The 21841-nt window shown below is 40.5% G+C and overlaps 1 protein-coding gene across 11 annotated transcripts in view; it reads left to right on the top strand.

The window, feature by feature from the left end:
* Window positions 1–12905, top strand: part of INO80D (INO80 complex subunit D) — a 70600-nt gene extending 57695 nt beyond the window's left edge. For 10 of the 11 annotated variants that reach the window (XM_070770643.1, XM_070770663.1, XM_070770682.1 and 7 more), the window contains one exon: window positions 889–12905. In XM_070770643.1, the coding sequence (XP_070626744.1) occupies window positions 889–2069 (1181 nt within the window). In that variant the 3' untranslated portion in view covers window positions 2070–12905. The remainder of the gene's footprint in view (window positions 1–888) is intronic. The other variant, XM_070770687.1, reaches the window with a different exon arrangement.
* Window positions 12906–21841: the final 8936 nt, after the last annotated feature.

The following is a 21841-nucleotide window of genomic DNA, read 5'->3' as shown; positions in this document are numbered from 1 at the left end:
CGTTGCATGGCTTGTGGGATCTTAGTTCCTTGACCAGGGGTCATGGCAGTGAAAGCGCTGAGTCCTAATCACTGGACCGCCAGGGAATGCCCCTACTTTAGTTTGTTTTTGAATAAAGACATTTTAAACTTGAGTTTATTGAACTTTCAGAACTTGTCTTCATTTTGATACCCCACCCTGTACTTCAGTTGAAGTGCACTTTTCCACAACATTAACCCCACCAATTGTTTAGTGCTTTCAAGGGAAATCTTTTCTACTCTGAGAATGTTTCCTTCACCATTAAAAACTGGATATTTTTGCAGTGATTACTCCAGTTCCTAACAGTAGGTTTTTTGATATTGGAAAGGAAATCAGTGTAGCTTCCATTTTATGAAAATTCCTTAGAAATGGGAGACGTGTGAGAGGGGAAGAGCAGAGAGTAATGCAGAAACGTGGGAAAAGGTAACCAACAAAGTGAGCTGAGCACTTGCTTTTGTGCTGAGATATACGTGGAGTTCTGTGTTCTGAGTTCACGGGGCTGCCCTCCAGGTGAAAGAGCCCAAGAGCAGAAGAGCTAACAGGGTTCCTCCTGCACAGCCTTTTATCTCACATGTGAACCGATAGATATGTTTTCTGTTTTAATGTCTTAATATAACTTTGGGTAAAAACATACCTATAATCAGATAGTCACCCCGGGTTTTAAATAGATTCCTGAGCACTGAACACTGTGTTGAGATGGCTGTGAGGATGCTGTCAGTGACCCGAAAATGTGGTTCAGGCTCACCTGTCCTGCCGTGAATATGTCACTCTTGCTCTCCTTAGTAGTCCTTAGTAGAATGTCTTGACAGATAGTTCTAATGTGTGGTTTTTGTGGTCAGGATGGTGGAAGCCCCGCTGACTTGTTGATAGCTCTTGTTTACCCAGGAAAGAACGGAGACCTCCTCCCCACCACCGAAGAGGCCGAGGAACTTGAACGGGCCTTGCAGGCCGTGACTTCTCTCGAGTGCCTGAGTACCATTGGGGTGCTCACCCAGTCAGATGGTGTGCCCGTCCAGGAGCTGTCAGACAGAGGAATAGGGGTTTTCTCCACAGGGACAGGAGCGTCGGGGATCCCGTCCTTGAGCCGAGAGGTCAACACGGACCTGGGGGAGCTGCTGAATGGGCGTATAGTCCATGACAACTTCTCTAGCCTAGAGCTGGATGAGAGCCTGCTCCGTTCAGCTACCTTGTCTAACCCACCTACACCCCTGACAGGGCAGATCCAGGGGCAGTTCTCTGCCCCCGCCAGCGTCAGCCTTACTTCTGCCACTCTGATGAGCCAGAGTGCCCTTGGGGAGAGAGCCTTCCCAGGACAGTTTCATGGACTTCATGATGGCAGCCATGCCTCCCAGAGGCCACATCCTGCCCAGCTGCTGAGCAAGGCAGATGACCTAATCACCTCACGACAGCAATACAGCAGTGATCACTCACACTCCTCGCCCCATGGAAGCCATTATGACAGCGAGCACGTGCCGTCTCCCTACAGTGACCACATCACCTCTCCCCACACGACATCTTACTCTGGTGATAACATGGCAGCTACCTTCTCAGCAGAGATGCCCGTCATGGCGCAGCACTTGCTCCCGACGCCACTTGAGGTGCCACTCGGAGGGGTCGTGAACCCCAGAACTCACTGGGGCAATCTCCCCGTCAACCTCGGAGACCCCTCTCCGTTCAGCAACCTTCTCGTCGCCGATGGGCATCTTCTTTCCACGTCCCTCTCCACGCCGCCCACCACTTCGAACTCAGAGACCACACAGCCTGCCTTCGCCACCGTGACCCCCAGCAGCTCCAGTGTGCTCCCGGGGTTACCGCAGACCAGCTTCAGTGGCATGGGGCCTTCCGCTGAACTGCTGGCCTCCACCTCCCCCAAGCAGCAACTCCCTCAGTTCAGCGCAGCCTTCGGCCACCAGCTGAGTTCTCACAGTGGCATTCCCAAGGACCTGCAGCCCAGCCACAGCTCGATAGCGCCTCCCACAGGCTTCACAGTAACAGGTGCCACAGCTACAAGTACCAATAACGCATCTTCTCCCTTTACCTCCCCTAACTGAGTGTGTCTGTGTGTTTGCAGGCAGGTGGGGAACCTGGTGTTTTCTATCTTCTTTTCCCTCTTTATCACCCACCCCCTCGCCCCCTTTTCCTAAAGAAGATTTTAAAAATAACAGACGGGGACTAGAGGAGAACTCCCCTTTTCCAGTTAAACAAGTTCCCCCTGCGGTGGACCTCGCTTCAGTGTTCACATGTGCTCCTTGGCACTGGTGCTCGTTCCCTCCTGGCGGGTCCACCCTCCCCCCAGTGGTTTCCTTAGCGGCTCAGCACAGTGACTGGATAGAATCGACTTTCAGCAGCAAGTCCTAGAAGTGGAAGATACCTCAGATTACCAGTGCCCTTTACTATTTCTTAGTATCGTAGATCAATGCTTTCCATTCTAATACCAGGTCTTTACACAGGTGGTTCTAGCTAGAATGAGCCTGTTCATCGAGTTCTGTGTAAGAAATGGCAAATGGTGTGCAGAGGCAGATTCAAGCCTCTGTCTTAGCACCAACTGCTCAGCAAACACCACATGAGGCCAGGATTCCATTCCTAATTGTGATCATGTTTAATTAAAAAGAAAAAGAATTAGTCTTTTGACTGCCTGTGTGTGTGTGTGCACCCACGCGTGTATTTCTGTGCAGGGCAGGAAGCAGCTGTCCCATTGTTGGTTTTTTTTTTTCTTATTTCCTAATAAGTAGAAGTCTCTTCTCCTTTCCCACATCTCAGAGCCCTAATAAGGTTGGTCGTTCTTTCCCACTGAGTTAGCCGACCTTGGTGAATGGAGAAGGGTGGCAGTCTGGTGGCGTGAGTAGCACAACCCTTTTCTGCTAAGTTAGCCCAGAACACAAAAAGCTGAATTCACATCAGTGCCCGGCGGATGTGGTGAAGAGCTTGGCCAGGACTGCAGGGGTTGCTGCAATTCTGAGGTCTGATGGTTGGTTGTATTGCCTTTTTAGACAAGCATTTGTTTCTGAATCCCTCTTCCATGGAATATATTCACAAGATGTAATTAAAGAAAATATTTTGATGTGAAAAGCAGGATAGTTTAAGATTGGTTTGGAGAGATGGGATCTGTGAACTCCTTGATCCATCTTTTGCTTTGGGATTTTTCATGTTTACAGTAGTGATTCTTTGGTAAAGTTTGTAAAATGTTGATGACACTTGTAGAATCAATGTACCAGTTGTGAAGTGACATGTAATATCTGAAGGATACACATTTTAAAATTTTCTTTCAAAGCAAAATATGGAAATTAGACATAAATCTTACTCACCCTTTGGTACTTTTAAAATAATTTTAAGTATTTAGGTTTAAGTTTGGGGAATTTTTTTGAAATACCAGATCTTGAAGGTTAAAAATCATACTGGATAGTTTAGTAAGTTGGTGACTATGAAATGAATATGTGAGGTTTCTTTTTAACCTGCCTTCTCCCTGACCCCCCACCCTCCGCCCAAGGGTGGAACTAGATTTTAAAGGCATCTGTTCTCTGCTTTTGCTGAGAAGTTTCACTGTCCCTTGAGATACCATTGGCTATTTATACCTGAATCTAGTCTAATTTACATATATATATTTTAAAAGATGCGTAGAGAGAACATATCTATTAATGATGTGATATAATAATTCATTTGTCAGGGAATATTTGATCTTAATTCCTTTTCAATAGGTAAAGATTTGGATGTATTTTCCTACTTCCTCTATGTATTTCTCTTTATGCCATGCTAATTCTAACCAGTCCCTTCTTTTGAAAGCTTTTCTTTCTCTGCTTTTTAAAGGAATGATGGTGATCAGCAGGCATTATGCAGATACCACGTGCCTGAGATTATGGAGGGGAAATGTCACATGACTGTATGAAATCATGATATGCCCTATTTTGTATTTATTGAAGTTTTCTTTTTGTGGGCCAAAAATATGTTTGTAATATATTTAGGTTTTTTTTAATCATGATAATTGATTGGAAGATTTATTTTTTAATAGCTTTGCCTTTTTTGCAGATTGAGAAATTTCTAAATTATAAAATTATGTCACAAAGCAAAATTATATTTGGTAGCACCATAAATTTTTATTCTGAATGGTGAGAACAGATAATCTGAGTATTTCTCACCTGTGAACCTATGTTAGTAAGCTTTTTAATTTTAATGTACTGTAATGAAATGATTATGAGTAGTTACCTCTGCTCAAAAGTGTCATTTAGTTCACTGAACTCTTCACATCCCATTATAACCATCACATGCTAATTGTCCATTCTTAGTGATTCGATTCCGTCTCCACTGTGTACTAATCACAGGTTGTAGCAGAGCAGCCCATTGACTTTCTTTTTTACTGAGCTAAAAGTGGTACATACACATTGACTTTCTTATCAGCCCTTCTTTGACAGTGAAGGGAAAGTCATGGGATGTTGATTTGAATTTTTCTGGCAATTTGTCCCTTGTGGTAGCTGCTTAAAATTCTTCAGTTATGGAAACTGAGTTTGCAGTAAGTTGCACATTTTATTGTTTGCAATTTTCTGTTTTCTGTGCATTTTTAAGCCCTTTCCTGCTTTCTGGTAAGGAGGCATGAAATGATCAGGAATGTTGCCAGTTACAGCTTCACACCAAAAACTTTTGAGTAAATTCGTTTTTGTGTAGATGCCCACGATAAATAGCTGAAGAAAGGGCACCCGTAGAAAGTACCTGTGTAGATTTAAGAAAGTAGCGAAAAAACAAATTTTTCTTCTCACTTTGTCTACTTCAAAATAAATATCCATGCTTGCTATTCACTTTACTCTTGCTGTTTCTTGTGAGTCCCTTTTTGGAAAGAGAAGAACATCTGTGAACCCAGAGATAACCCTTAGGTTGCTGTTTTAGCTAATGGAGCAATTTTACTCTCTTAGTAGCAGGTTTGCTATTACCATGGAAAGAAAGAAACGAAGTATCTTTTACTCCAGAAATATGAAAATTAGTGTCTTTTAAAATAGCACTTAAGGCTCCAATAAGGCAATACTGGAATCAGAAACAAATTTGATATAAGGTTCTATCTAATTACGTGGATACTAGCTTTCATTTTAGTGTTAAAACTCAACTCATGAGAAATAATGGCAAAGAAGGTTCACTCTGTTTCTGCAATTCTTTGGGACCATTTATAAAGGCCAGTTAGATCAGTTTACAAAGTTGCTGCAGTTAATGGATACATTCTGTGCTCTGAGAATCTGAATTCCATGCTAATGTATAATGCTCACTGGCTGTGATCTATAGCATCCGAAGGAAAGATGTGTTTTTCTCCTTTACACTCTCTACATAACTGTTAATATTATTTTAGTTAAAGTACTTAAGACATTGATTTTCCCCTGTAAAAATGGCTTAGCAATTTGCACATCTGGGTAGATTATGTAGTTAGTAAACAATCCACAGTAGTAAATAGCAATTACATTTAACCCACCAAGTGACAGACTATGCAATGGAAAAATTTTCTAATTATCACCACATAGCTTATATGACAAAGGATTCTTTTCTCTAGTAACCTACCATGTGAACTAGAACTGTCTCATAAATGACTTCCTGAGCAATTTCATGTTGGCAGGCAGTGTGATGTGCCTAGAGTCCCTCCATGAAAAGAGTATAATTTAATGAGAAGCAAATAGTAGGTATGGACATAAAGTTGGAAAAACTTTTTTCTTTTCCTTAAAATCATAGTTATTGTCTTGAGTGGTTTAAGGCTAAAGAAAGCGAATACTTTATCTTTGCCAAATAATTATTTATAAGATTTATTTCTTAAATAAGCCTAATCTCTCAACTGCAAGTTAAGCAGCATCATTTTCTGTGACTAACACTAAAGCTTTTCCTTATCAGAGGTCGTTCGGTCCATGATTGTAATCCACAGAGGCAAAGACAGTGTCCATGATACACACAGCTGCCCTACCTGTGTGATTTTCTTCTTACCTGAAAAAAATATTTCTATTGATCCATACTACTGGGCTTTTATCATTTGGCAGTAGAATTTGAGCCTGTGTAGGTCACACCCATCCTGGAAGTTCACTGATACTTGCCTGCAGTCCTTCCTGTGCTCCTGCCTTGTGGGGCTGGTAATGGTGGTGGTAGCTTCATCCACAGTGTTTGTGGGAGGCAAGTTGCTTTTTCTCCAAGTTAGTTCAAAAGGTTGCTGTGGTTTGGTATTGCAAAGAGCTGAGGCTGTTAATAACACTAAACTATCATTTCAAGCTAATAGGTTTCAAATTCATTTAAAATTTGTTTAGGTATTTAGTTTCTGGTTTCTTCATCTTTCTTTTTAGCCTTCTTTTAACACTCTTATTAAATTCTGTTTTTAATCTGGTGTATATAGAATAATGCAGTGGTTGTTTAAATGGTCAACAGAATTCTGCAGTTTAATGAGGCAATTTAAAGGATTCCCTGGAAGAAAGTATAGTCAGTCCGAATGTTTCATCGCAGACAGCTACGTTGCTCCAAGGACTTTTTGTCCTGCCGAGAATTATATTTGTTGGAGAAAGGTGAGTGTGGGAATATATATTGGACAGAACATAGATTTTGTTTCCCCCCCTCTCAATACATTGAAAACAACTGAATTTTAATGGGCATTCTATAGAAAAGTAAAACAATATAGTGACTGCTTAATACCTTGAACTTTATAAAGATTTCTAATATCATATATTGAAGTGAAGTGAAGTTGCTCAGTCGTGTCCAACTCTTTGCCACCCCGTGGACTGTAGCCTACCAGGCTGCTCCATCCATGGAATTCTCCAGGCAAGAATACTGGAGTGGGTTGCCATTTCCTTAGCTCCAGGGGATCTTCCCGACCCAGGGATCAAACCCAGGTCTCCCGCATTGCAGGCAGATGCTTTACCTTCTGAGCCACCTGGGAAGCCCAATATCATATATTAGAGGGACACAAAATCCATGTTTAGTTAATTAAAGCAACTTTTTTTTTATAATACTGTCTTTCAAAAGATGTGTAATAAAAGATCAGTGAAGAATATATTTGAATATCTCAAGTGTTTTTTTCTGATCAGTGAGTTAGGAAAGAAAACATAAAACATAAATGAGTAATTATGTCTCTTCTAATAACCAGTGTCATTAATGCAAAAATTGTGGGTCAGACTTAGCCTTATTTCTAAATAGCAAAAATTCTCTCTTTTTACTCCTACTCTGATTTTTTGTTAGCTTCCCTCTCTCTGCACTGTGATACAGAGCAAATAAAAGGAAACGTGGCATTTGAGAGAGAGTGAAAGAGCAAATGTGGGATGACACCCCCTCCCCCCTCCAGGTTCCCAAAGCTTGGGAACGTTTGGCTACTTTGAATGGCAGCGTTGTGGCGGTCTCAAGTGCAGTCTGGGAAAACAGTCTTCTAAGAGAAAACCTGTCTCACTCTCAGCAAAGTAGGGGAGCACAGCTTTCCTTCCGTTTTTCCCTTCTGCCTGCTTGCTCAGCCCACCCCCAGCACTGAAGTGTGTGTACACACATACACGCATGATCTGTACTGCTCTTGGCCCAAGAGAACCTTTTCTTTGACTTGGTTCTTTTTTTTTAAGCTGGGGGCCACTGAAGTAAGCTCTATATGCACCCAAAGTTCCCCGTGGAAAACTTTTCAACATGCAGTGCAGAAGGCTCCAATGCAGTTTAAACGCCACCCTTGCTTTTACTTGGAGAATAGACTGATTTGCCCTGACCTGGCTCCACCCTGCGTCACTGAAGTGCGGTTGGCTCCAGCTGATGAGCCTGGAAGGGATGGGAAGGTTTGGTACTTAGGACGTTGTCTTCATCTGCTCGGAAGGGTTGAATCAGTTCCTCTCAACAGTGATAATTCTTTTCACTGTATAGTGTTGAGTATGTCTCAGGGATTCCTTGTGGAAATTAGGGCAGTTTTTAAAATAAGAAATTAGTTTTAAAAGCAACTAAAGGTGACTCATCATTGAGAGAGCACAGGAAAGAGAAAACGTTTGGTTTCGTAGCCCATGGTGTCTTGCTTGGGACGCTTCTCCTTCTCCTTCAGGCTCTCATCTCAGCCTCAGCATACAGAATCCTTTCCCACCACGCACAGCTTTAAAACTTTTATTTAAAACTTTCCTTCCCCAATGAGCTTTCAGAATACTTATTGTAGATTTTAAGAGAAAAGGTATATTAATTTATGCTATTAACATCACCTCATAAATTATAAGTTTTATACTAAAGCTGTATTGAGTGTAATGAATTATGTTGCCTATGTGTTTAATAGCTAAAAAATTATATATGAGCTTTTTTTTTTTTTTTTTTTGACAAAACAAACTAGTGAAGCACCTTTTTACACTGGATCTCTGCCGTGTCAAGGTGTATAGCTATCCTTTGCTACCTTGCAGATATATAAAATAGAAGGATATCCTGGGGCCTCAAAATGTAGAACACCTTTAGACCATTTATTACTGCTCATAGAACCGTTGAGAAATCACGTTTCCTTAGTAAATGATCTGTGGTTTACACTTAAGATGGCTAGAAGCTTAGTTACAGGGTAAATAGAAATACATAGATCAAGTAAAAACTCCCAACTACTGTAGCTGGAATTTGTAAATTAAGTTTTTAAGACCTCTTTTATTTCCTATGGATTTATTCTTTTAATTACAGTTTATTCTGTAAGTTGGGAAGTCAAATAGGAAAAATAATAAATCTAGATGTTCTCAGTGTCTTATTCAGGAACTTTTTATCCCTCCTCACTAAGGAATTCCCACTGTGACTTAAAAATAGAATTAAAGTACTTGTGTGCATGTATTTGTCTGTGTTTTTACACACATGCAAAAATATACATTGGGGGCACGTGTATGAGAGAGATGAATGTGTGCTTACGTAAAAAGAGAAAGGCAACAGAATGTATGGTAGAAATATGATTTATTTAGTTGAGGGCGTTGGAGTTCCTTTCTCGTTGTCTCTGTTGTATAAATACACCAAATTCTTGATTGTGTTATGTTAAAAGGCTAGCTCTGATATCATGTGCATTTTATTTCAAGCTTTTGATTAGCTTATGTTATGTTTTTAAAACAACACAAAAAACAGCAGGTTCTAAGACCAGCCTCTTGCTTTTGAGTGGAAAAATAAGAGAAAAACAGACCTGTACATGAGCTGTGTTTATCTATTGGGGTGGTGGGACCAGAGATCAGTTGAATCTTTTTTATGTTAATAATAGATTTCTTCGTATTCTGAGTTATAAAATATTATTGATCACCTTTTCTTGGTGAAATAAAGTTGAGGCCTTTTGTAAAGAATGCCATTTTTAAAGGGGCTCCTTTGTTTAAAGAGTTGGTGGGATCATTTCACCATGCACATTTCAAAGCTGGGTTGATTTCAGTTATTTCCAAATTTTTTTTTTTTAAATTACTCAGTTGTGTTGTTATTTATGAAGTTAGCATGCCCCCAAACCACCATATTTTGGCTATAGGAAAATTATGATACCCTTGACTTTTTACCTGGTTTATATGCAATTTTTAAAAAATGCATTCCTGTATTTTGAGTTTTGTCATTTTGCTATACATTCATTACTGAAGTGTCTGGTGGTCTAAAATAGTCAAAGCTAGAGTTTTATTAAATGCTCCAGTCACATTTATTTTTAATATTAAAAAATCGTACTTTGAAACAAGTTAAAACAACTTCTGATAAATGACGTCTGGATTTGTCGTTATCTTTGAAGCCTCATTCATTTTAGATATACTCAAGACCTAGGAAAGCTTTTTGTATGTTGTTTTTACAGTTGTATTTTTTGCAGCATCTCCCAGTTTCATTCACTCTTGCTTTATGGATTTTTTAAAAATCTGCGTATTTCTTGTACATATGCATGCAAATGAAAGAAGGGAGGTTGTATTGGTGCCATTTCTCCCTTCAGTTACTGGTTAATGGGATTTGCTAGAATAAATTCCCCTGATTGAAGGGTGAAGCTAAGCCCTTTTGTGTATATCTGTACAGAGATGTGTATATGGGATGTGGTGGCACTTTGCTGAATGTGAACTTGCCTTGTCGATGGAAAGATTGAGAAGTATTATGTTTATTTATACATTTGTATAAATCTATATATACACGTATGTATATGTGTGTGTATAGATAAATCTATATACATATATTTCCCTAAAAGAAAAAAAGTGTGTGTGTAACAGATAAACAGCCTTTGTTAAGCAAGATTATATATCTTTGGAGAATTGTGGATTATTCTATAAGCAAGAAGAGGGACAGTCTAGTGTAATTATCAGAGCATACAAAGATGGAAGTCCTTAGGATTATAGTCTTGTTTATGAATTCCTTTTAGAACTGTTCTTACTTGCCACTCCCACTATTCTTCATTTTCATGGACTTCTAAGTCAATCTCTCACCACTTAAAAATCACACTACTTTGTGTTTTTTTCTCCTTTATTAGGTCCTTTTTGCCAGAATCATTTGGCCTAACCATATTTCATTAACACTTCACTTGTCTCTGAAATTTCCCGGAAGACACAAATTTTGGCAATACTTTCTATGGTAATTTTGAAAATTGGGCATCATTTGTCTCAAAAACAACCAACCAATAAACAAAAGATCAACATTCAAACAGAACTACTTTGAAAGTTTTACCTAGTTAATTTGGGGATGTTTTACTTAAATTGGAAAAACATAATTGTGCTTTTATGATTGACATTAGTATTATATTTATTTTTTCATTTATTGTCACTAATTTGTCATTTTAAAATTTTGTTTTACTTTGTGATTGATCATACTTTTACCATTTTCATTTTAATGGAGAGCCTCTTGAATTCTATAACTCATTTTCTTCATGATGAAACTGCTTTAATGAATTCTGCTGTATTTCCTTTTGACTTTTCTCACATTTGTGACATTCTGTTTTAACTTTGCTGCAGCTGTCTAGAAAACTTGCATCCCTATATATTGTGCCTTTAAAGCTTTTATGCACACACAGACAGAAGTGTATATATACATGTTGGAGCATGTGTACATATACTTTCCTATATACTCACACAGTATGTCTCTAGTAGATATTGTGTGAGTGAATATATAGATATTCAAAGGCAATGCAATGTTGCTCTCTAGATATATATGTATATAAATAGTGTTGATATATTGTATATACACATGTATATGTATGAGTTTTAAATGGCAATCTTTTACATTTAGCAAAATGCTACCCCTACTGGAATATTGTCACTGCGATAGCAGTTGTATGTAATGATTTAAAATAACATTATCAAAAGTTATTTAAAGAACATTTAGAAGTCTCATCTAAAGAGGTCCACACATTATTTATTTCTCCTCCTTTTATTGTTATTATTTTTTTTTAACTGAAAGGGAGACTGTCATTTTAAAAACGCCACCTGTCCCGGGAGAGGAAGAGAACTGGAGACTCACTTGAGGCCCCTCACGTGTCTTCCTCTCTCTGAAATGGAGATACACCACAAACCAGCCTGTTTATTTCAGTTATAAAGCAACCCTAACATTTCCATTACCATATGTCATCCACCATCTCCCAGATCAACTTAATTCACCAATTTGCCTCTTCTTTTCGTTAATAATTAATGATCATTGAGATCATTTTGCCTGGGGGAAGTTAACTACTCTCTAGCTGCAGGGAAATTTATCACCTACTTGTTATTCTGCCTTGTTCAAAATTCAACTTTGAGAAAAGACAGCTCTCTCATGAAGCTATCTTAAGCAGGTTTTACATTTATTTAGTCAAAGGTCTTCCCAGACATTTTTTTTTTTTTTTTTAAGAACTCCAAGTCTGCATGTACCCGACCTAGATTTAATTCTTACTCCCCACAGCTTCAGGTATTTTTCCTTAGTATATCAATTTGACATGCTGAATGGAAGAATACTAAGAAAAAACTGTTCAGTATTTTATTTTATGATGAGTTGGTAGCAGATTCCATTTCAAGACCTTCTAGAGAGAGGAGTGTAGATGGACAATCCTAAATTGTAAGATGTTAACAAAAAACAGATGGAGTAAGAATACCCCTGAAGACACAAATAGAGAAGTTAGGGTTTGAGGAATTTCACAGAGTAACTTAGCTAAAACTTGATATCAGAAGCAGCCTTTAACAGAAGCCTCTTGGCAGTTGTATGGTACTAACCAGAGTACTGAAGTGCACGCTGAAACCAAGTTGCAGTGGGAAATCAAAGGTGAGGTAACAGATTCAAAACCAGTAAAACAACAGGTTGCAGAGTTTTGAAATCTCTTCTAACAAAGTAGCTGCACGGTAGCAAGGACGAGCCGTCCTCAAAGCCCTTTCTTTTCAGTGTTCTCCTTCACCTTGGCACACAAGTATGTTCAACAGGCCATACATTAGAATATATATACAAAAAAAAAAAAATTCAAAGCTGCTTAAAGGGAACTTACAAACTGAGACTCTTCTCTATGTTAATAGTGGCTAGAAGCTTAGTTATATGCACAAAAGCTAGAAGCCACTTGTTTCTACACAGATTGTAGGAGCAAGGTGAGATTGGCAGGTTTGGGGACAGGGCCCCCAGTTCTGAGGAAAGGCGTATCCATGGTATTGGGTGTGCTATTGCTGGTGGGGAGACCACATTTGGGGAAATGATGGGCTTTGGTTTGTAATTTCCCTTTAAACAAGAAGAGATGGCTCACATTTTCCATGTATATCTCAATGAATGTACTGTATTACCATTTTAAAAATTTGATGAAATAATAATTGATTGGTCTCCTTTTGTTTTCTGGTCCTTGTTTAATTTGTTTAAGGGTTTTTGTATACAAAAGTTTACATTTTTATGTATATTTTTCTTGTGTAAAAACTGATGTAATATGTGTATAAAACACTGTATGTATTATCTGTATATAGTGTGACAAAATGATTTTTCTTTCTTTCTTTTGGATGTATTAATAAATCTTGCTGTGAAGTAGCCTTGCTCTTGGTTTAATTTCTTTTGCCTGGATGTTGATGGAAGCTGTTAATCCAGAGTAAGGATTTTTCCCTCTTTGTTAGCTAGAGTATTTATACATGTTTTTTATGTCTTATATTTTGGCAAGAACTCCAGGGGGCTTTATTCATGGTTCTTTATATTTAGACTAACAGTGATTAATATCTGTCATATCTGTGGATCAATTAAGTGCTCCTCAAAGTGACTTTAAGGTGGTATCCAACCTTGAAATCCAAGCAGAAGTTGCATAGGAAATTGTTATGTTCTATAATGGAGGTCTTGCAAGTCAGTTTCTATTTAATTTATCAGGAGCACCTTTTTCTCTTCTTTTTCATAGTTTCACAAGTATAAGAACAACTTCATGCTGTATAACCAAAGTAGTACAAACAAAAACCTTTTAACACTCTTCCTTTAAGGCGTTGCCAAGTGCCTGCCTTGTATCTCCTTGGAATTGAAATACATTTTTTTTTTTAATATGTAGATTGGAACTCTTCATCTTCTATGCTGAGGAATTGTGTGGTACTGATAGAGGCTAGGACAAAATTCACAAAGAAAAATTAGTAATGTTCTAATCACACTTTCCTCTTGTAGAGACTTACGATTTTTTTACTTTTGTGGGACATTAGACTGTTTAAAAGGTTATTTTTTATTATTTATTTTTGGCTGTGCTGTGTCTTTGTTGCTGCATGGGCTTTTCTCTAGATGCGGCAAATGAGGACTACTCTCTGGTTGCAGCGTGGAAGCTTCTCATTGCGGTGGCTTCTCTTTGCAGCTCCCGGGCTCTTGAGCACAGGCTCAATAGTTGTGGCTCATGGGCTTAGTTGCTCCATGGCATGTGGGATCTTCCCAGATCAGGGATCAAACCCGTCTCTCCTGCATTGGCAGGCAGATTTTTTACCACTGAACCTCCAGGGAAGCCCCTTGGACTTTTTCTTTCTTGATCTCTAATCCAGGCATGTAGGTTCCAGAATTGTACTTTGCTTCTCTAAAGAAGTTACCATTCTGCAGCTAGAAGCAGATATCCACAGCACTAATGAAACGGCCAACACTGACAGAGCTTCATTCATCCACCTCTGCCTTTGAAACTGCAAGTTATGAAGACTAATGCTTGGCATTGATCTATCCATGTTTTTGGTTATATGGTAGTTGATTTTAAACTCTTGTTCTTTTCTACTTAAGGATGCTTTTTTTTGTTGTTGTTCTTTTTTTAAAATATAAATTTATTTATTTGGAAGCTAATTACTTTACAATATTGTATTGGTTTTGCCATACATTGACATGAATCTGCCACGGGTGTACACGTGTTCCCCATCCTGAACCCCCGTCCTACCTCCCTCCCCATACCATCCCTCTGGTCATCCCAGTGCCCCAGCCCCAAGCACCCTGCATCATGCATTGAACCTGGACTGGCATTTCATTTCACATATGATATATACATTTCAATGCCATTGTCCCAAATCATCCCACCCTTGCTCTCTCCCACAGAGTCCAAAAGACTGTTCTGTACATCTGTGTCTCACATACAGGGTTATTATTACCATCTTTCTAAATTCTATATATACGCGTTAGTATACTGTATTGGTGTTTTTCTTTCTGGCTTACTTCACTCTGTATAATAGCCTGCAGTTTCATCCACCTCATTAGAACTGATTCAAATGTATTCTTTTTAATGACTGAGTAATACTCCATTGTGTATATGTACCACAGCTTTCTTATCCATTCATCTGCTGATGGACATCTAGGTTGCTTCCATGTCCTGGCTATTAAAAACAGTGCTGCGATGAACATTGGGGTACACGTGTCTCTTTCAATTCTGGTTTCCTCAGTGTGTATGCCCAGCAGTGGGATTGCTGGGTCGTATGGCAGTTCTATTTCCAGTTTCTTAAGGAATCTCCACACTGTTCTCCATAGTGGCTGTACTAGTTTGCATTCCCACCAACAGTGTAAGAGGGTTCCCTTTTCTCCACACCCTCTCCAGCATTTATTGTTTGTGACTTTTGGATAGTAGCCATTCTGACCGGCATGAGATCGTACTTCATTGTGGTTTTGATTTGCATTTTTCTGATAATGGGTGATGTTGAGCATCTTTTCATGTGTTTGTTAGCCGTCTGTATGTCTTCTTTGGAGAAATGTCTGTTTAGTTCTTTGGCCCATTTTTTGATTGGGTCGTTTATTTTTCTGGAATTGAGCTGCAGGAGTTGCTTGTATATTTTTGAGATTAATTCTTTGTTAGTTGCTTCATTTGCTATTATTTTCTCCCACTCTGAAGGCTTTCTTTTCACCTTGCTTATAGTTTCCTTTGTTGTGCAGAAGTTAAGGATGCTTTTCTAAATATCAGCTTAAGTGCAAAAACTTGAGGTTGTGCTGAGTACTTTATTTGATTTTTAAAAAGTAGCCTTAAGGAGACAAGCTTTTAAATGACATGTTTGAGTTCAGTTCAGTTCAGTCGCTCAGTTGTGTCCGACTCTTTGCGACCCCATGAATTGCAGCACACCAGGCCTCCCTGTCCATCACCAACTCCTGGAGTTCACTGAGACACACATCCATCGAGTCGGTGATGCCATCCAACCATCTATCCTCTGTCGTCCCCTTCTCCTCCTGCCCCCAATCCCTCCCAGCATCAGTCTTTTCCAATGAGTCAACTCTTTGCATGAGGTGGCCAAAGTACTGGAGTTTTAGCTTCAGCATCATTCCTTCCAAAGAAATCTCAGGGCTGATCTCCTTCAGAATGGACTGGTTGGATCTCCTTGCAGTCCAAGGGACTCTCAAGAGTCTTCTCCAACACCACAGTTCAAAAGCATCAATTCTTTGGCGCTCAGCATTCTTCACAGTCCAACTCTCACATCCATACATGGCCACAGGAAAAACCATAGCCTTGACTAGACGGACCTTTGTTGGCAAAGTAATGTCTCTGCTTTTGAATATGCTATCTAGGTTGGTCATAACTTTCCTTCCAAGGAGTAAGCGTCTTTTAATTTCATGGCTGCAGTCACCATCTGCAGTGATTTTGGAGCCCAAAAAATAAAGTCTTGACACTTTCCACTGTTTCCCCATCTATTTCCCATGAAGTGATGGGACCGCATGCCATGATTTTCGTTTTCTGAATGTTGAGCTTTAAGGCAACTTTTTCACTCTCCACTTTCACTTTCATCAAGAGGCTTTTGAGTTCCTCTTCACTTTCTGCCATAAGGGTGGTGTCATCTGCATATCTGAGGTTATTGATATTTCTCCCGGCAATCTTGATTCCAGCTTGCGCTTATTCCAGTTCAGCGTTTCTCATGATGTACTCTGCATATAAGTTACATAAGCAGGGTGACAATATACAGCCTTGACATACTCCTTTTCCTATTTAGAACCAGTCTGTTGTTCCATGTCCAGTTCTAACTGTTTCTTCCTGACCTGCATACAAATTTCTCAAGAGACAGATCAGATGGGTCTGGTATTCCCATCTCTTTCAGAATTTTCCACAGTTTATTGTGATCCACATAGTCAAAGGCTTTGGCATAGTCAATAAAGCAGAAACAGATGTTTTTCTGGAACTCTCTTGCTTTTTCCATGATCCAGCAGATGTTGGCAATTTGACCTCTGGTTCCTCTGCCTTTTCTAAAACCAGCTTGAACATCAGGAAGTTCACGGCTCACGTATTGCTGAAGCCTGGCTTGGAGAATTTTGAGCATGACTTTACTACCGTGTGAGATGAGTGCAATTGTGCGGTAGTTTGAGCATTCTTTGGCATCGCCTTTCTTTGGGATTGGAATGAAAACTGACCTTTTCCAGTCCTGTGGCCACTGCTGAGTTTTCCAAATTTGCTGGCATATTGAGTGCAGCACTTTCACAGCATCATCTTTCAGGATTTGGAATAGCTCAGCTGGAATTCCATCACCTCCACTAGCTTTGTTCGTAGTGATGCTTTCTAAGGCCCACTTGACTTCACATTCCATGATGTCTGGCTCTAGGTCAGTGATCACACCATCATGATTATCTGGGTCGTGAAGATCTTTTTTGTACAGTTCTTCTGTGTATTCTTGCCACTTCTTCTTAATATCTTCTGCTTCTGTTAGGTCCATACCATTTCTATCCTTTATCAAGCCCATCTTTGCATGAAATGTTCCCTTAGTATCTCTGATTTTCTTGAAGAGATCTCTAGTCTTTCCCATTCTGTTGTTTTCCTCTATTTCTTTGCATTGATCGCTGAAGAAGGCTTTCTTATCTCTTCTTGCTATTCTTTGGAACTCTGCATTCAGATGTTTATGTCTTTTCTTTTCTCCTTTGCTTTTTGCCTCTTTTCTTTTCACAGCTATTTGTAAGGCCTCCCCAGACAGACTTTTTGCTTTTTTGAATTTTTTTCCATGGGCATGGTCTTGATCCCTGTCTCCTGTACAATGTCATGAACCTCATTCCATAGTTCATCAGGCACTCTATCTATCAGATCTAGGCCCTTAAATCTATTTCTCACTTCCACTGTATAATCATACGGGATTTGATTTAGGTCATACCTGAATGGCCTAGTGGTTTTCCCTACTTTCTTCAATTTAAGTCTGAATTTGGCAATAAGGAGTTCATGATCTGAGCCACAGTCAGCTCCTGGTCTTGTTTTTGCTGACTGTATAGAGCTTCTCCATCTTTGGCTGCAAAGAGTATAATCAGTCTGATTTCGGTGTTGACCATGTGGTGATGTCCATGTATAGAGTCTTCTCTTGTGTTGTTGGAAGAGGGTGTTTGTTATGACCAGTGCATTTTCTTGGCAAAACTCTATTAGTCTTTGCCCTGCTTCATTCCATATTCCAAGGCCAAATTTGCCTATTACTCCAGGTGTTTCTTGACTTCCTACCTTTGCATTCCAGTCCCCTGTAATGAAAAGGACATCTTTTTTGGGTGTTAGTTCTAAAAGGTCTTGTACGTCTTCATAGAACTGTTCAATTTCAGCTTCTTCAGCATTACTGGTTGGGGCATAGACTTGGATTACTGTGATATTGAATGGTTTGCCTTGGAAACGAACAGAGATCATTCTGTTGTTTTTGAGACTGCATCCAAGTACTGCATTTCGGACTCTTTTGTTGACCATGATGGCTACTCCATTTCTTCTGAGGGATCCCTGCCCGCAGTAGTAGATATAATGGTCATCTGAGTTAAATTCACCCATTCCAGTCCATTTGAGTTCGCTGATTCCTAGAATGTTGACATTCACTCTTGTCGTCTCTTGTTTGACCACTTCCAATTTGCCTTGATTCATGGACCTGACATTCCAGGTTCCTATGCAATATTGCGCTTTACAGCATCGGACCTTGCTTCTATCACCAGTCACATCCACAACTGGGTATTGATTTTGCTTTGGCTCCATCCCTTCATTCTTTCTGGAGTTGTTTTTCCACTGATCTCCAGTAGCATATTGGGCACCTACCGACCTGGGGAGTTCCTCTTTCAGTATCCTATCATTTTGCCTTTTCATACTGTTCATGGGGTTCTCAAGGCAAGAATACTGAAGTGGTTTGCCATTCCCTTCTCCAGTGGACCACATTCTATCAGATCTCTCCACCATGACCCGCCCATCTTGGGTTGCCCCAAGGGCATGGCTTAGTTTGGGAGAAGGCAATGGCACCCCACTCCAGTACTCTTGCCTGGAAAATCCCATGGACGGAGGTGCCTGGTAGGCTGCAGTCCATGAGGTCGCTAAGAGTTGGACACGACTGAGTGACTTCACTTTCACTTTTCACTTTCATGCATTGGAGAAGGAAATGGCAACCCACTCCAGTGTTCTTGCCTGGAGAATCCCAGGGACGGGGGGCCTGGTGGACTGCCGTCTATGGGGTCGCACATAGTCCGACACGACTGAAGCAACTTCACAGCGTGGCTTAGTTTCATCCAGTTAGACAAGGCTGTGGTCCTAGTGTGATTAGATTGACTAGTTTTCTGTGAGTATGGTTTCAGTGTGTCTGCCCTCTGATGCCCTCTTGCAACACCTACAGTCTTACTTGGGTTTCTCTTAACTTGGACGTGGGGTATCTCTTCATGGTTGCTCCGGCAAAGCGCAGCCACTGCTCCTTACCTTGGACGAGGGGTATCTCCTCACCGCTGCCCTTCCTGACCGTCAACGTGGGATAGCTCCTCTAGGCCCTCCTGCGCCCGCGCAGCCACGGCTCCTTGGGCGTGGGGTTGGTCCTCCCGGCCGCCCCTGGCCTCGGGCGTGGGGCCTGGGGTAGCTCCTCCCGGCTGCCGCCCTGACCTCGGACGCAGGGTAGCTCCTCTCCGCCGTTCCTGCACCGTCGCAGCCTGGCACTCTCAACCGCTGCTCCTGACCTCCGACGTGGGGTAACTCCTCTTGGCCGTGGCCCTTAGGACATGGGGTCCTCCGGGCTTCTGCCCCTGACCTCGGATGTGGGGTAGCATCTTTAAAGGGTCGGTGCTGAGGACCTGTGGCTTACTGAGTACAAGCAAAAATTCAAATTTAGAAGATAATATATTTAATTCCTTTATTAGCATATCTCCAGCTCCTTACCCTATCATCTGCCTCATTAACAGTAATTCTTTAAAAAAAAAAACAAAAACTTGTATTGTTAAAAAACCTCATTTACATTAAGTTGTAGCTTTTAGAAATGTGTGGATCTGAACATTAAGGAGGTATTAATTTGTTTCTTTCACATAACTTGTGTCCTGGAAAATTCTCTAACATGTGACTGTAGTCAGTTATTTTTCCTACTCTAAATCTCTGTAATAGAGAGATGCCTACTGCTTAGTATTCTGAAATTTCATTCAAGCTGCTGGTGGTATGCTATTGCTGCTTCTGTTCTTCTGTCTTCCCGTTGATCTGTCTTTTTGGCCTTCATTTTTTTAAATTATTATTACTATTCACTTGTTTATATGCTTGAGCACTTCCTGTTAAGGACAATGGGACATGTAAGATTGAATCTCAACTAGTTTCTACACTCTCAAGACTACCACATAGAAGAGAGAAGATGCATAACTATACAAACAAGGTAGAAATTGTCGAGTGCTTAGAAGAGTAGCAAAATGCTATGTAAGTTCATGTCAAAAAAGAGATCATTTCCAACCAAAGGGGAGAGAAAGTTTTGTAGAGAACCGTGCATCTGAATAGGGCATTCAAGGATGAACAGTATTTGGACATCCGAAAACAGAGAAGTATTCCACATAGAGGAAGCTGCATACTCAGTCAGGTGCCTCGTGGTTTGTGTGAGAATAGGGACAGGTTTAACTTGACATGTACGCATAAGATGTATGAGGGAGGGTGGTGAGGAACAGACTGGAGAAGTTAGTAGGAATGAGAGAATAGTGAGCATGGAAGGCTAGATCAGGCAGCGGGACAACGGAGGGATGGGGACTAGTCTGATATCATCATTTCAGAGGTTCATGATAGAGAGGTGAGTTGGGATGTTGCTAGTGCAATGGTTAGGCTTGCTAATAAAGTCAAGACGGTGGCAGTGAGAAGTGGAAAGAAGGAGGAATTCAAAAAAGCTTGGGAACACTCAGATGTCAGGAGCAAGGGAGGAGGAAGAGAAACTAAAACCAGACTTCATCTCTGGATTTCTGGAAGAATAGTGGTACTGATGGTGAGAGCAGACAGCACCACTCTCAACACATAATGGTTTTCAGAGTCAATTATTTTTTCCAATGGTTTTAAATACATAAAGGTTGAGTCAGAAACAGGGGCATCCTCTCTGTTGGCACGGCCCCCTGGTTAGAGTTAGGGCTCAAAAGAGAGAATCAAACTGAAGTTACAGATCAGAAGTTATGGACATAGAGTTGCTTGTTGAAGCCAGCTATAAATGATGAGGAAGAAAGATAAGGACAAATTTTGGAGACCACTTCTACATAATCTATTATATTTTACTTACAGGCCTAAAAGAGCTTAAATAATTTTTCCAGAGTCTCTTACAGAGGCTAGCAGACTGACTTGCCTAGGGGCGATAGTATTAAGGAAAGGCCCTCCCCACCCCTGGCCTCACGAGGGCCTGTAGACATTCACCCCTCACACTCCTTTCCAATGACTTGCTCATCGCACCTGGTCAGGACACTCAGTGTCCATACAATTGGCGCCTGAAGCCCCAGCTCCTAGCACAGTGTGGTTGCCCATAATCACAGGAAAGTATTACTGAATGAATTCAGTACTCTGAAGAAGTTCATGACTGGAAAGAATGCAGATCTGAAGAGACTTAGAGGATCTGGTGAGACTTAGAGGATCTGGTGAGAGGCAGTGTGGCAACTGGTGATGGCTACAGAGTTTGGAGTAAGACTTTCTTTATTCTAATATTGGCTCCACTATCTACAAACTTTGTGATCTCCGGTAAGTCATTTAACCTCTCCCTGCCTCGCTTTCCTCAACCATTAAATGCAATGGGAGGATTACGTGACACAACCTACGGAAAGCAGGTGCAGTGGTTAGTTCCTTAGTGCACACACTAAGTAAACACTTGCTTATTTTAGTTATGCTCATTTTATGACTCGAGGAAGATACAAACACCATAGGTGTCTGGGGGAAAGTGGAAAGAAAATAGGAAAACAAACAGAAGTTAGCTGTGGAGAAGGAGGATGCGTATAGGCAAGAAGCTTGGGCAAGAAGTTTCTGAAGATAAAGGCAGTGCTGATATTTGTAACACAAGAGGATATGGGTCACCAACAGGTAGGGTTACTTTTACTCAAGTTCCAAAATATTCTACGATGTATTCAGTTACCGAAGCCCTGTTAACTATTATTGGTCTTTTGCTTTTTAATATTTATAGATTTTACATTTAATTTTTTTTTTTTTTTTTTTTTTGACTGTACTGGGTCTTCATTGCTTTGCTTGGGCTTTCTCTAGTTGCAGCCAGCGGGGGCCGCTCTCTAGTTGTGCTCAGGTTTCTTGTTGCAGTAGCTTCTCTTGGTGAGCACAGGATTTAGGGTGCATGGGCTCAGGAGTTGTGGCATGGAG

The sequence above is a fragment of the Bos indicus genome, chromosome 2 (assembly GCF_029378745.1).
Source record: "Bos indicus isolate NIAB-ARS_2022 breed Sahiwal x Tharparkar chromosome 2, NIAB-ARS_B.indTharparkar_mat_pri_1.0, whole genome shotgun sequence".
In the NCBI taxonomy this organism is placed as follows: domain Eukaryota; kingdom Metazoa; phylum Chordata; class Mammalia; order Artiodactyla; family Bovidae; genus Bos; species Bos indicus.
The sequence above is the reverse complement of the archived record's forward strand: the minus strand, read 5'-3'. Positions and strand labels throughout refer to the sequence as shown.